The sequence below is a fragment of the Pecten maximus genome, chromosome 8, assembly GCF_902652985.1.
Source record: "Pecten maximus chromosome 8, xPecMax1.1, whole genome shotgun sequence".
Taxonomy (NCBI): Eukaryota; Metazoa; Mollusca; class Bivalvia; order Pectinida; family Pectinidae; genus Pecten; species Pecten maximus.
Window position 1 is genome coordinate 17,494,622 of NC_047022.1, and position 16,690 is coordinate 17,511,311.

General features: G+C 35.7%; 2 protein-coding genes across 2 annotated transcripts; both read right to left on the minus strand.

Annotated features, from left to right (window-relative positions):
• Positions 1 to 1,291: 1,291 nt before the first annotated feature.
• Positions 1,292 to 10,802, minus strand: LOC117332162. The gene is made up of 4 exons (XM_033891047.1): positions 10,741 to 10,802; positions 7,109 to 7,296; positions 5,646 to 5,836; positions 1,292 to 5,238 (listed from the first exon to the last, which is right to left on the minus strand). The coding sequence occupies exons 1-4, from the start codon at positions 10,800 to 10,802 to the stop codon at positions 3,601 to 3,603; spliced, it is 2,079 nt and encodes a 692-aa protein (XP_033746938.1). The 3' UTR covers positions 1,292 to 3,600.
• Positions 10,803 to 10,993: 191 nt separating this feature from the next.
• LOC117332635 lies at positions 10,994 to 16,179 on the minus strand. The gene is made up of 2 exons (XM_033891617.1): positions 13,838 to 16,179; positions 10,994 to 13,330 (listed from the first exon to the last, which is right to left on the minus strand). Exons 1-2 carry the CDS (start codon positions 16,142 to 16,144, stop codon positions 11,702 to 11,704), a joined length of 3,936 nt encoding a protein of 1,311 aa, XP_033747508.1. The 5' UTR covers positions 16,145 to 16,179; the 3' UTR covers positions 10,994 to 11,701.
• Between the last annotated feature and the right edge of the window lie 511 nt (positions 16,180 to 16,690).

Below are 16,690 nucleotides of genomic sequence, written 5' to 3' on the forward strand. Positions count from 1 at the left end.
ATGCTGGGCAAAATAGCTATTAAGTACATTGGCTTTTTCTTTATCATTTGTGTATTGTATGTCATTGTAAATCAGTGTAGGTATATCGGTTGATTTGCATGAAAACTGTGTCAGAGAGTTCAACATGTTCCTACCATATTCTAGACGAGCTAGACGTAAATTGAAGATCAGAAGACATTTTTTTGTAAAAATTGTTTTTTTTTGCATTGCGGATAGCATCAACACACGTATTTCTTATGAATGTTTCCCAGTGTAGGGGGGTTTGTGTGTGTTTAGCTTTAACATGGATTCTTTTCCTAGTTCTGATTAATCTGCGGATACTATTGTGCATCCAGGGGGGATCGCGCTTTCGTAATGTTATTACTTTATTTGGTATGGTGTCTGAGGCTATTTTCAAAATCGTCGTTGAAAGAAAATCTGCAGTATTATCAACTGATAGTGCTTCTGTTTCGTTCCAGATGACATTATTCAATTTATCCCGATAATCACTAAAATCACAATCCTTATATAATCATATACGTCATTTAGTGCATTTATTATTTGGTGACTGTTTAAATTTCAAATAAGCATATATAGGACAATGGTATCTAAGGTTACTATAGAGAAAAGGGTCACCTACGTTAAAATGTTCTACAATATTGCCATTGCTAATGAGGATCACATCAAGTAAAGATCTCGAGGCTTCAGTAAAATGTGTTGGCTCAGTAATTAGCTGCTTGAAGTCAAATTGGTGTATGATATTTTTAAGGGGACAGTTACTCGTTGTTAACATATTGTCATTCAAAAATAAAACCCCACACCGCCGACAAATGAAAAGATTATTACTTTTACTACTTGGGAAAAACACATATTTTCCATTAATTTCAATATTGACGACCTAAACTTTATTCAAACGAAGAAATGCCCCGTTAACTGCTTGAAGTTTAGGCTTCTAATCCTATCTTTTGAATTTGAATTGGATGAATAATTAATTGCATCGGGAAGAAAATCAATCATGTTACGTCTCTTCATTTGGCATACAATGAAGTCTTCTAAGCGACCATTTCCAGGATGTCGCCTTTTTTCTTTTTTTTTCTTAATTTATTTTTGTCTTTTTTCCCTTAAGTTTTTTTTTTAGGGTTTTTCATTTCTAGTGTAAATTAGATATAGATCTACATGTAGTTTCATCTGATGGATGGGGCAATAGTAAACATTTAATGTAACTTGGTGGGTTATATGACATGTCGCCCAAAGGTAGCGCAATTAAACACTAAATTGATTTTCACGCTTAAATAATACTATCACACAAACATGTTTATGGACTATATATATTGTAGTAGTGTTGGATTGTGGTAAAACCCTGTTACAGGGCGCAATAATTATTACATACCACTGTGATATACATACAGAGGTACAATTAATCAAATTAGGATAAAACACAATTAGATCATTGTCGCAAAAATAATAAAATCACTAACATTAGATTGTTGACATGAAACTTACTGTAGGTGGCTAACAGTATGAAGCTAGAATGATGCCTGTCATCGTAAGTATGCAGCATATACCGGTATGATAATAATGTAACCGCTTAAATGGATCCAGTATGAACATATGTAATAATTCAACCGCTAAAATTGATACGGTATGAAAATGTGTAATAATGTAACCGCTTAAATGGATCCAGTATGAACATATGTAATAATTCAACCGCTAAAATTGATACGGTATGAAAATGTGTAATAATTTAACCGCTGAAATTGATACAGTATGAACATATGTAATAGATTTAACCGCTGATATTGATACGGTATGAACATATGTAATAATTCAACCGCTAAAATTGATACAGTATGAACATATGTAATAGATTTAACCGCTGAAATTGATACAGTATGAACATATGTAATAGATTTAACCGCTGAAATTGATACAGTATGAACATATGTAATAATTCAACCGCTTACATTGATACGGTATGAATATATGTAATAATTTAACCAATAAAATACTATTGTTTACATGAATTTTATTGTAGTATGCTAACACTATGAAGCTAGAAAGATAGGTATGTGATCATAAGTATACAACATAGATATAGTAATTATAGCACTAATCATTTTAGGAACCTAAATGTAAGATCACAATAAATTATGATTATAGTATAAAGAATATCGTTTATAGGAACCTTAGTGTAATGTTCTAGCAGAATAAAGCAAGAAAGATTACAATACAAATAAATGTACATTATAAATAAAGCATAAAATGTATGCAATACTATAAACGTGGAAATTTACGCGAGGGGGAAATTAACGCTAATTACGTGGAGTCCTTTTGATCGCGAAAATTCCCACCACGCGTATTATTTGGGTATCAGTTAACGTAATCTCGAATAACAAATGGGTGGATCGATCGCGAAAACTACCCCCAAGCGTATAGTTTACATATCGGAATCGCGAAATTAACCCCCGCGAAAACAATCACGTTTACAGTAACTGTATCATTTACAGAACTTTATGTAGTGTACTAACAATATGAAGCTAGAAAGATTACACATTATGTAGTATAAATGATATCGTTAATAGGAATCTTAAGGCAGTATGATGTATGTGAGTACACAGGGACTTAAGAATTAGTTACAGTCTACATGTATTTGAACCTCTCCTAGTGTGTATAGCACATTTTGAGACGTTTTGGGGAGCTGGATTAAAATTCGGTGTTCATATATATATATATACGAACATATATACGTATATATGAACACAGGAGTGTCATTTTTACTGAATTTTAATCCTAGCCCCCCAAAACGTCTGAAAATGTGCTATACACACTAGGGTAGGTCCAAATACATGCAGACTGTAACTAATTCTCAAGTCTCTGTGTGTGAGCATATATACAATAACTATATACGTAATACGCCACCACATAACCGTTCGGAATGCCTAAGGCGTAGAATTCTCCCTTATTGATTTTTTACTTTTGTCTAATGACGCACATGTTCATCGAAAATGAATTCCGGGAATCCCTCACAAATAAATCAAATATGCATAAGCAATCACCTGTGATTAATAGTGTTTGTCTGCCGCGACGGAGATCGTTGTCATTTACCACGACCCTCAGGTGAGTCGTTAATAAGACAACATACACAAATCCAGCCATTGGTTCAGTTTTCATCAAACATTAATATGGTATTTTTCGGTGAGTACCATTCTGGTTTCTCTGTTTTTATTTCATAGCTCCTATCGTACTACAATGTATTTACCGTGAACTACCTCAGGTTGTTTTTTAATTACTTCATGTAATAAATAAAAGTATGAAAGATGCCATCAGTGGAAATTAATAGCCATTATCATGCTTGTCCCATTATAGATGTTAATAGTGGCATAGGTACAGAATATATACACAGGCACATTAGCAATATCCAGTATGCTTGTTTTATTTCTAGATTTTAATTCTAGTATCCCGAATATATGAACAAGTAGTACATTTTTATTTTGAAAAAAAGTTATACTTCTAACAATACGAGTAGATAAGTAAAATACAAAAAAAAATAACTTTAACTCAACATTATGAACAATCCAGAAATGCAAGTAGCGAAAATAACACATTTTTTTTTGTTTCAATCTAATCTTTATCTGCAGACGAAGCAGACGACGCACTAAGAGCGACACTGCTGGTCTGCGTTGCCGGTTGGGAGGTGGTTCTACTGAATTTACGACTGGCGTTTTCATAGCCTTCTCTAAGCAAGACATACACTCTTTTATTGACAATAAACGCAATGAAAATGAACACTCCCTGACAACCATTCAAAATCGTCGTTACATAGGAAACTACAGACAGAGGAAAAAATGCTTCAATCACCGTTGTTAACCACGTGACACCAGTTATGATGAACAATTTGACGTATATTCCAAAATGGCGGTGATTGTCCTGGTTACTATCGACACGCGGCGTATTACGTATTTTATATGCTGTAATTGAAAAGAAAACTATATTTGATAAACAAACTGTGATTATTGGAAGCAAAAATGTAACTATGAATGATACTTTACTTGATATGAAACATTTGTCAACTCCGTAACCAGTTCTCTGCCCTTTGTTGAAGCCAAGAGTGAAAACAGTATTCACAAATACAATGATAACCGGAAGTCCAAATGAATACATTATATATTTTTTCATCGTTTTGATTTTGTTATGTAAAGCGTGATACCTACCTATTCCGCTAAAAACCCTGAACATATGAAACGAACAAATATTCATACAAGCAAACACGGACAACCATAAGACATGTAAAACTATACCAATGACCACACAAAATTTGGAATCTACCGGAGCCATGAACCCAAACTGGAAGGAAAGTTGGGTGAAGAACAAAGAAAACACCAGACACATGTTATTAATGCCTGGTATTGACTGAAGGGTCGGATTGACCAGATAGACAACAAACGTAAGAAACAGACAAATCAACGAAGCCATATTACAGACAAGAGTTAGTATCGGAAGTGTCGGGTCTACATATTCCACCACTGGATCTGAGATGGCGTCAACGTCTTCCACACAGACGCGAACTCTACCGTGAGAAGATCTTTGGAATTTGTCAAACGGGAGAGTCTTTCCGAGGCTGTGAATTGTTATTTCCATATTGACCGTGTTGACGTCATATTCGTCACTTTCGAGTTCGATTTGTTGACATAAAAGAACTTTGGTAACGTAGACTGACCTAAACGTCTGCAGAGGGACAAAGCGGTGATTGGAAAACCTTTGAATGTAACACGTTTCTTTGAAGGATGCTTTCTCTATTATGGATGGTGTCATCACAGCTCTCAAGCTCGTTTTGGAAGTAAGACTGATGACTCTTTCATTATCTACAGATATATTCCACATATCAGAAATATTTTCTAACAATAAATTTTCCGTCCGAAAACGTGGAACATATCCCTCTATATGGACTGTCATGTAAAGAAACAGTTTGATGGTTTCTATGTTGATATCAGCTGATGTCGATTCACACGGAAAATTAGACAAAAGATGGAAATTATCTAACACAAATTCTGTTGTGCCAAATATTTTAGAAATGTGAAGTTTTATCCCGTTTTCCATGGTTGCGAGAAAATCTAGCGCATTTGTTTGGTTTCCTTGGAGATGACCAGTGAACTCTATGGAGATCGTGTATCTTAGATTGTTTGTTATAGATAATAACGGGATACAACTGGTATCGTTTAGAACTTTGCCAGGGAAACAGGTTGTGTTTCGACATTCGTTCTGAAAGTAAAAACATGAATTGCATTTATTTTTTCTTTAACTATAAATAATCTGATTTATTGTGACTTTCGTTCTGAAAGTAAAAACATAAATTGTATGTAAATTTTCTTTTACTATAAAAAAACCCCGATGTATTATGACAACTGTATTAACGACAAAGCGAACCATTAACGGCACAACCTATTAATAACTTTCATTTTGAAATAATAAAATATAAACAATTTTTAGATGTGCAATAACTCCTAAAAGGTTTATTGTTTTATCAAATTATGAATTATCCTATTTCAAATAATAGTAAACCTTTCCTGAATAAAAAATATTTAAGTTAATTCTTTAGAAACCTTCCCAGTGAATATATATAACAATAAGAAACATGTGCAATTGTTGCACGGTAATTATTTTTTTACCTTCCGGTAGTCGTAAACTTGATTTTTGCGACATCTCTCACCGTCCATTTCTGACAGATTTTCCTCGTATTCGGCAACTGAAAATATGGAGCGGAATGTCGGCTGGAACGGAGAAGTAGGAGGAGATTTACCGCTCGGCGATATATCAGATCTAGGACGAATTATGTCTGGCGATATTTTCGGGGTTTCGGCTGAGTTACAAGCTTCACAAAAGATGTTTTTGTATCTCGGATAGCTGTATATTCGCGGAAAGAGAAGACACGCTTTCTCGTAGTTCATGTTGTAATATCGCCATTGTCCGGTTACGTTGCAAATAGATATTACGTCAGTATTTTCGTGTTCCGGATTACACAGGTAACAATAAAAGTTTTTGAAACGTTTATACACACGTAACATGTTGCCATCGGCTTGCTCACACGCCCACGCAACATCCGGGTCATACTGGGGCCAATTTCCTGTGACGTTACACGATGCAACAATTCGTCTTGAATGTTTTGAACATTTAACACGAGGAAACTGGACACTGAATCGCTGATCTCCTCTGTTCATTACAAATAAGACTGAACAATTGAGATGTTTGGATAGATCGACTAAATCCATAAAAGAAACAAGATGGCTAAAATCTAAAGCAGATCTACACACGACATCAATGTTGGCTAAAAAGTACTTGTCTTTCTTTGCTATCCTTTCAATTTCATCGGTTGGATATATCTTATTGACATTTCTGTTACACAAATAGCAGTCAAAACTTTTGTAATGAATATTTTGAAATTTTTCAATCAACGGAAGAAATGAACTTATGCCCGTCTGATTGCTCGATATGCAACGGTTCCGGATGATCGAATGTCCTGCATTATTCCAACAACCGTCCGTGAGAAATAACGTTTTTGTATTCCGTCTTCTTTGATAATTAGATTTGGCTGCATACATGTCCATGCATGATGCCGGATAAGTCAAAGAGAGGTCAACACAGCATAAAGAGCGCATTGTAAACAAACAGATTGGTTTGCAGGAACATTTCTGGAATACTGCCAAAGCGTATTGTAAAGGGACAATAGTGTTATCACAGAACTGGTCGAAGGGCCGAACTGCAAACATTTTGTACGCCAAATTTGTCACGTTAAGGTTGATGTCCATCTTTCGTACGACCACGCTGCCAGGACTTTGGCCTTCGATGTTTGCTCCAGGATTAATTTCATCCATATCGATATGGTGGTGGATGATGTTTGTTCTCACACTGTGGAGTGCTGTATACATATAACGTAAGTATCTAGGTCGAATTCTACCCGTCTTTATAGAGTAAGAATAAACGTAACGCCTTGGCCTTCCCATTACGGATATATCTTCCTTAATTCTGGTGGTGACGTCATAAAATGTTTCATTGTCAGTGGTTATCCGGTTACAAAGATAACAGAAAATATTTTTGAATGGACGAGTATTTTGTGAAGTCGAATGGTACATACACGCGCGTTCCAAACCCGCGTCATAAGGAGACCACATGCCGGTCGTATTGCATTGGTCAATGACCCCAGAAGACACATGCGTAGGTGGATTGCACATGTAACAAAACACATTTTTATAATGATGGAATTTTAAATAGTAAGTCGACTCACATGCCAATATTATCGCCTGATCGAATGTTTTCCAGGTTCTGGAAACATTACAAGAACGAATTACTATTTCATCTTTTCGTTCGATTTTCAGTTTGCACGGTCGAACCGGGTTCTGCATAGTTGTATACCGCATGCGGCATTTTCTATTTCGAGCTGCATCAATGATATCCTGATATGTCGACAAAAAATTGAAGTCGGCAAACATGAGACAGTCGATATCCAGTATCCAGTTTGTAGTGTTATTTTCACCATTGCATGTGGCGCAATGTTTATTTTTATAACTGACCGGGAAAGTTGTCGATGCAACCGGTGGAAGGATAAGCTGTTCTTTTGTCGTGTATGTTTTCTCACATAGATTTTGTTCTCTACTTCCGGTCCCGGTTGGGCATGAGCGGACAATTTCATAAGACGGGGGCTTAGGTTTAAGGTTTTTGGAAGAATATGTAGCATTTAAAATTGTTGTGTTGACACATGCCATCGGCGGTAGGGCGAAGTATATGTCTGGGCAACAGTCACCACGTGTCATGCAGTTGTCGTCGCAGAAGCAACTGGGGCATATTCCCGTTATATTGTATGAGTTGTCCGGAACTAAGACACCAACCAGCGGGAATTTCGAAATATCGCAGATATAGTCATACCCACACATCAGGAGAAACTGGTGTATCAAATTATTTAGCTTAGTTTTTCTTTCTTCAACAGGAATAGACTTATTCGCTTGTGTGAATATTCTACAGGAGGCAAATATCATAATTACTGTTATGATCTGTTTATACGAAAATACCATGTTTACCTGAAACAAATAAACAAGAATACTATAATCAACGTAGCTTTGTAAAATACTTCAATAAAACATGTCAAACGCAATTCTGATAAGAATAAAAAGAGAACTTCAAATTACCCAAAGCCATATTGAAATGAACACAATAATCATGCTGTAAAGTTTGATATTCTGTTGTTGTTTTTTTATTATTATTTTTTTTTTTTGACAGTTTCACCAAAGGATTGTTATGATGCATTTGTCGCGGGAATATTTTGAAACTGACCATACTTGTCTCTAGCTTAAAGATTTATTCTATCATCGGAAACAGCGAAGCTATTTCTATCATATTAACACAATCTGTCGTTGGGGATAAATGCTGATTTACCTCACTGTAAGTGACCAATTGTGTAACTTAAATTATTAAAATATACACAAATTCAACATTGACTTAGGAGCCGTAAAAACAAAGTTTCGCCACTAATATGTACATCATTTGTTGCGTTGCAAATACCATCTTTAATGTAGCCTCTTATAGTGCGATGTATACGTTTAGACATTGCTATTTTCATGGTTTGTGATTAAATGGTATTATTTTTGTAACAGAATGATGGATAATCATGAGCAAGTTTCACTTTATATGTGCCAAAATCATAGATAACAGTTAACTTAATAGTGCCAGAAATTCGACATTGTTCTACAGGAGTAATACAACTAGGTATATATATAAACTTCAAGTGAATAATGTTTCATTGTACATAAGTCTGTAATAAAAATACTTACCGAGGCTGTGACCTTCCGTGCCAATAAAATTGTTACAGATTAACCATCAGTCACTGGATATCACCTTAGTGTTTCCATTACACAACTTGAATGCTTAGTTCATTCATCAAATTGCTTGTGTTTATCCGAAAGTTTGTAGACAACAAGCTTGCGGATGGACATTATTAAAATATGTTTTGTTGGCTTGTCTACCTGTTGTCTGTTTACCAGTTTAAGTGATAAACCTTGTTATATACACATATATACACATCATCGCCGGATGTTACCAAACAGGTTTTCGTAATTGATGGAAACAGATTTGTCATTATGTCGTTTAAATGATGTGGAACTCTCTATTTTTAAACTCGGTAGCAAATGACTAAACAGAAAAAGTATGATATAACAAAAAGCTGTTTCAGATAGAACAATCCCTATAGGCAATTTATTTAAATCGTGACAAAAAATAAACTGGTTTACTATAGCACTTAACTATCGTTACGGTAGATAAGATAAAAACAAAACAAAAAAAACCCGCAAATCCGACTCCAAATCGATAATATGAAAACAGAATATTAACAAAAAGATATGCTTAATTATTCATTTGTAAATATCCGATTTCCTTGTGCGATATGAAGCCCGACATGTTCGATACTTGTTGGTATGCCTAGTGTTCTGTTTTCATCACGCTGATTCTAATTTTGAGAATGTGACTTCACGCGCGTTGTAACTATATTTATATGATGGACGCTGAACGGTCTTAGGACAATAGGACGACGTTTTCCTGAAAGGTTATCATTTCCGGGTTGATGTGAATATATGTCAAATTCAGGCTATGTCAATAAAAGTTTTTTCGAATATTCAAATGTAACGATTCCCCTTCCGAGAATCAACAGTCGACAAGCTAGAATTACGAACGCAGCCAAACGTATATGTTTCAATCAAATATGAAGTTTATTATTGTTAAAGAGAAGTCCATCACACAATTTAAATCCGCATAGTCCCAAAATAACCTAAATATTTAGTTGCACGAATGTAATTAATGACAATCCAAGATGCACATTCGTGTTTTCCTAACATTAAAATGATCATTTGACTGGACGCTTCACCCGGCTAATCCTTGCAACATCAGTGTATAAAGATATAAAGATTTTATCCCGAGATTTGTCACGGAGCCGAGAACGAGGCTACAACAAAGTATAGTCAAACCAGAATGACCTGTCGCGTTGACCTTTTCGTGGAATATTCAAAGTGGGTAGTTCCATTAGTGCACAGGTGTATTACTGTGTCCAGCAGGGTGCTGTTTTGGACCATTCGTTTTTTGTTACAATTTTATATTAACAACACAGGGATTGTATCATTTATTTCTGATGCATGGCTTACAAATATTCAAGTAACTATGTGATCAATTGTTCACATGTTAACAGTTTTGTCGCTAAATCTAGACAAGTATAAATACAAATGATGCAGCTGATGATAAGGTTTGTTGCATTATAAACAACTAACAAATATACATGTATATACACAAAGCACCTATTTCCCCTAAATGACTATAGACTCGTCTGTAATCAATATGCTAATCAAAGTTCAACACGTGAGGTCATTCTGTTCGGACTATACACTACACACACATGACCGTTATTTACATATCGGGTATACGTAAACTTGCCTAGTGACTAATAGTGCTTTCATATTAGCAAAATGATCTCGTAATAACTTATCAATATAAATAAACATACAACTAAATACTTGATTTCAAAATATAACAATATGCATACAACAAAACATCGATAAAATTCAGGTCGTTGAAATTGACAATGTTCGAGGAAAACGGAAAAAGCTAACATATAGAAGTCCGACAAAATCGGAATTCGGGTCTATTCCTTTTTATTCTCTTGCTAAGTTCCAACGAATTGATTATTTCCTAAGACAATCCTGTGGTTTTGCCGAATCAAGTCTCTTTTACATTTCTTTTTGGCAGAACTTGTCTGCGTTTTTGGCAGTTCCACGCTTTCGGCGTTCCGCCATTTTGTATCGACCGACATCCCGCCTGTTGCATTGTGGGATTAATTTACATAGAAACTCGATCCGTCGGACCCACTTGTTATTTTTGGGAATATCCCGTATACTGTCATGAATACACATTTTCCACCAGTTTTTTTTAATCGAGATAATTTGTAATGTATATATCAAGTCTAAAAACTGAAAAGAGGCCAAAATGAAAATATACATTTTTATTTCCTTGGGAGTGTTAGGCTTAAAAGGAACCATTCACAATCTATATTTTCACATATTCATTAATACATAAGAGGTTCAGTATACCAAGTGACGTCACAATGATACTAACAATACGTCTATCCCTTTATACTCACTCCAATTTTGTACCATCATATGATTATTTCACAAAAAGATAATATATTTTTGGAATTTCCGGGTTAATTTTTTATCTGAAAATTAACTTATCCAATGACACCCAAAAAGATATTCCTTAGTAAATAAACTCTGCTTTTAAAGGTCCAGAATGAAATCCAAGGCTTTTCAAGGCCCAATGTGAAATTCAAGGCTTTCTCAAGGTCCGTGCTAACCCTGTCAATCCCGTCACAATAACTCTATGACGTTTTGTGATTGCCTCCCTATTGAGAAACACAGCATGCCCGAGTCTATATTCGTCTGTCTAATATACATTTCAGGCCCTTAGCATCACTGACGAGTCTAAGAAGGAGGAGAATTATATATGATGCAGTCTAATTCATTTCGGCTCAACTATATTTAACTCACAGAAAGTTATCTTGTGTCTTTTGTACAATCAACGTAATATTTTCCCCGTATAGTAAAAAGTATATTCCCATATATATAAGTACCGCATGAAATTGATTAATCTCGTTAAATAAATTCCATATGAAATTCCGAAATGTTACCATCAAGAATTATTCGTTGTCCTTGGAAGAGGAATTCATGTTGAAGGTACTTGTCCGGGTCACTTGAGGAGAGTTGGTTCTACTGAAGGGATTATCTCTGATGTTGATTTTTTCTTTCAACAACAAGAACACTCTTCTGTTGACTATAAAGCCAATGAAAATAAAAACACCTTGACACCCGTTAAGTATTGTAGTGAAATACGAAACTATCGACTCAGGAAAAAAGGCTTCAATCACCGTTGCTAACCATGTGACACCTGTTATGAAAAACAGCTTAATATATATCCCAAAATGACGATGATTTTCATGATTGCTCTCGATACGTGGAGCATTACGTATTTTATAGGCTGTGATTGAAAAGAAAATTATGTTCGATAAACACACTATAACTATCGGTGACAGAAACGTTAAATAGAAAGATATTTTATTTGATATGAAACATTTGCCGACTCCATACCCAGTTATCTGCCCTTTGTTAAATCCGAGAGTGAATGTTGTATTTAGACCAACGATTATGACCGGAAGTCCAAACGAATACGACATGTAACTCTTCAGCGTTTTAAGTTTGTTATGAACTATATGATAGCTACCTATTCCACTAAAAACCCTGAACATATGAAACGAGCAAATATTCATACAACCAAACACTGACAACCATAAGACATGCATGACCATGCCAATAACTTCACATAAAACAGAATCTACCGGAGCCATTAACCCAAACTGGAAGGAGAGTTGAGTGAAGAACAAAGAAAACACCAGACACATGTTATTAATGCCTGGTATTGACTGAAGGGTCGGATTGACCAGATAGACAACAAACGTTAGAAACAGACAAATCAACGAAGCCATATTACAGACAAGAGTTAGTATCGGAAGTGTCGGGTCTACATATTCCACCACTGGATCTGAGATGGCGTCAACGTCTTCCACACAGACGCGAACTCTACCGTGAGAAGATCTTTGGAATTTGTCAAACGGGAGAGTCTTTCCGAGGCTGTGAATTGTTATTTCCATATTGACCGTGTTGACGTCATATTCGTCACTTTCGAGTTCGATTTGTTGACATAAAAGAACTTTTGTAACGTAGACTGACCTAAACGTCTGCAGAGGGACAAAGCGGTGATTGGAAAACCTTTGAATGTAACACGTTTCTTTGAAGGATGCTTTCTCTATTATGGATGGTGTCATCACAGCTCTCAAGCTCGTTTTGGAAGCAAGACTGATAAATCTCCCACTATCTACAGATATATTCCACATATCAGAAGTGTTATCTAACAAAGAATTTTCCGTCCGAAAACGTGGAACATATCCCTCTATATGAACTGTCATGTAAAGAAACAGCTGGATGGTTTCTATGTTGATATAAGCTGCTGTCGATTCACACGGGAAGTTAGACAAAAGATGGAAATTATCTAATTCGAATTCCTCTGTACCAAATACTTTTGAAATATGATGTTTGATTCCACTTTCCACGAACTTAAGTAATTCTAGAGCGTTTGTTTGGTTTCGTTGGAGATGACCAGTGAACTCAATGGAGACTGTGTACCGCAAATTATTTGTTATAGACAGTAACGGAATACAGCTGGTACTGTTTAGAACTTTTCCAGGAAAACAAGAAATGTTTCGGCAGTAGTCCTGAAAAAGAAAAAAACAACAAATTCATCCATGATTACGAAATCAATCTATAAATACAATGTACACGTTTTGACATTTAGTTTGTTATATTTATAAAAATGAATACTTCTTCCGATGTTATATGGGACTGAATCTATAATAGCTGTGAACTGTTATTTCATTTAATTCAATCTGGCCTATCTTATTGCGCATCATAAGTACATGTACTAGCAGAAAGAAGAACATTATTTTCTAATTATTTCAGTTTTTATTCATGGCATCTTATATTGCTAAACAGATTTTAAAATACATGAAAAAAACTAGTAGCTGATTCGTAATCATATCAATATTATAATTCGTATAATTTTCAAAAACATCAAATTGATATAATATATATTGATAACGCCATTTAAGCCCGATATCAATATAAGCATACTCCTTATATGCGGGTTGTCTAATGCTTTAAAATCTGTTAAGAATTTAATCAATTAATGTCTATGCATAAATGAGATTTATTCAAAATCATACCTGCCGATAGTCGTAAATTTGGTCTTTGCGACACCTTTCTCCGTCCACTTCCGGCACCGTATCATCATATTCCGCCACCGAAAATATAGACCGGAAGGTTACATCAAAAGGAGGTAACGGAAGTGTGGGTCCCATATTGCCCGCATCAGATACGCTACCTCTAACGTTTCCTGTTATATTAGGGATCGTAGCCGAATTACAAAGTTCACAAAATAAGTTTTTGTAATGTGGGTAGCTGTATATACGAGGGAAAAGATGACAAGCTTTCTCATGATTAATATTGTATTTCTGCCATTGGCCAGTCTCGTTGCAGGATGAAATGACATCTGTGACGGAGTTTTCCGGATTGCACAGGTAGCAATAAAAGTTTTTAAAATTTTCATATTCAGGTAAGCTATTGGAGGTAGCTTCTTCACATGCCCAAATAACATCCGGGTCGTTTACTGGCCAGTTTCCTGTGACGTTGCATTTATCGATAACATCTGATTTTGAACTAGTAGTGCATGTCACATCTTGATTATATGGATTGTGCAAATCAAATCTGACGGAACAATTAATGTTTTTTGACAGATTGATCACATCCATGAACGAAACAAGGTGAATATAATCTAAAACAGAATCACATACAATATGAATGTCAGATAAAAGATAGAAATCACTCGTTACTATGTTTTCAATTCTATCTGTTGGATATATTTCGTCGACATTTGCATTACAGAGATAGCAATCAAAGTTTTTGTAATATGTATTGTCGAAACTTTTAATCAAAGGAAGAAATGATATCAGGTCGGTCTGATTATCAGATACACAACGATTTCTGATGGTAGGATGTCCTCTGTTTTGCCAGCACCCATCCGTTACTAGAAACTGTTTCTTAGAATTTGCTGCATGTATATTCTGTGAAGCATAATTATCCATGCAAGACACCGGGTATGTCAAGGCGAAGTCAAGACAGCAGGACCCATCAAACTTAAACAGGCAGGTCGGTCGGCACGTACATGTACGAAAATATACCAAAACATACTGAAGAGGGATTATAGTCTTATCACAAAACTGATCGAACGGACGAACTGCAAACTGTTTGTATACCAGGTTGGTCACGTTCAGCTGGACGTCTTTCTTCTTTATGACTAGATCAGTTTCGCTGTAACCATGAGGATAAAAATTCCAGTCGGAATTATTTTGAACCGCATTGTTTTGGAGCTCTATGAAGGTATAACGAATGTGTTCTGGTCGAAGTTGTCCCGTTCGTATCACGTAATCGTATATATTATGTCTGTCAGACTTTACTATGATGTCTGATATGTTGGTGGTGACGTCATAAAACGTCACATTGTCATTGGCTATCCGATTACAAAGATAACAGAATATGTTTTTGAATGGACGAGTATTTTGTGAAGTCGAATGGTACACACAAGCGCGTTTTAAACCTGCATCATAGGGATACCACATGCCGGTCGTATTGCATTGGTCGATGACGTCATCAGGCATATGACTATGTGGATTGCACATGTAACAAAACACGTTTTTGTATTCACGGAACTGTAAGTGATAAGTGGACTCGCATGCCAATTCTATCGTGTGGTCGAACATTTTCCAAGATCCGGTAACGTTACAAGAACGAATGATCAAATCATTGTCGTTTATGGTAAGGTTACATGGCTGGACCGGACTATGCATGGGGGAATATCTCATTCGACATTGTCGTTTTCGAGCTAGATCAATTATTTCCTCATATGTCGACAAAAAATTGAAGTCAGCAAACACAAGACAATCGATATCGAGAATCCAGTTTGTGGTGGCATTTTCACCGTTGCATTTGGCGCAATGCTTGTTTCTATAACTGACTGGGAATGTTGTTGAAGCAACTGGTGGACGAGTAAGAAGTTCCTTTATTGTGTATGTTTTCTCACATAGATTTCTGTCTTTGTTTCCGGTTTCGGATGGGCACGAGTTCACAACTTCATAAGATGGAGGCTTTGGTTCAAGGTTGAATGTCGGACCAGTTGTTATTAGGAGTGTGGTATTAACACAAGCCATTGGGGGTAGAGCAAAGTATACATCCGGGCAACAGTCACCACGTGCCATGCACTCGTTATCACAGTAGCAGTTTGGACATATGCCGGTGATGTTATATGATTCATTTGGTGCCGGTACATTGAAAGGCTGAAATTTCGAGATATCGCAGATATAGTCATACCCACACAGCAGAAGAAAATGATGAATTAATTCATTCAGGATGATATTCCTCCCGTCAGATGCGGTTGAGAACTTCGTTTGCGAATGTATGACGATGGTAGATATCATAACGCGTACCAGGAGAGCTTGAATGAACCGGGCCATTTTCAACTGAAGAAAAAATACAAGTATGACGTATTCAATTGATGCAAAAAACAAAACAAAGCAATTACAGCTGGAAAAAGGTCTTTTCTTGATGGATGTCACGTATAATAATGCATGGTAATATTTTGACCTATATGTTTTGAATTCATAACTTTGATAATAATGAAAAAAAACTTGCTTTGATGTATATTTTTCTTGACATGATATGACATGACATGACCTTTCTTTAGAAATAGAATAAGGTATTGTAAAAACTAAAAGTGGTATTGACAATATCAATTCTTTGTGATAACCACGCTTAATCTGCTGTATGCGATTAGTTCATTAAAGATGAAAACAACAAACAAAACTTTGTCAATAAAACATAGATATGAATGTGATTATTCTGAAGACGACACCTAGTCTAGGTTTTGAGCATACCAGAAGGATGACAAAGTCTTCAAATGAAATCAGAGAGAAAAAAACGAAATGATTGGTCTATGTCCTCATCAAAGCACAATTGTAACCATT

Excerpts from the sequence above, each read along its gene's own strand:
- LOC117332635 (XM_033891617.1), bottom strand. The coding sequence starts at position 16,144 with ATGATATCTACCATCGTCATACATTCGCAAACGAAGTTCTCAACCGCA. Across the intron at positions 13,331-13,837 it reads AAATTTACGACTATCGGCAG|GACTACTGCCGAAACATTTC; the intron begins GTATGATTTTGA and ends TTTCTTTTTCAG.
- LOC117332162 (XM_033891047.1), bottom strand. The coding sequence starts at position 10,802 with ATGGCGGAACGCCGAAAGCGTGGAACTGCCAAAAACGCAGACAAGTTC. Across the intron at positions 7,297-10,740 it reads AAGTTCTGCCAAAAAGAAAT|AACCTGGAAAACATTCGATC; the intron begins GTAAAAGAGACT and ends TAATGTTTCCAG. Across the intron at positions 5,239-5,645 it reads AAGTTTACGACTACCGGAAG|AACGAATGTCGAAACACAAC; the intron begins GTAAAAAAATAA and ends TTTTACTTTCAG.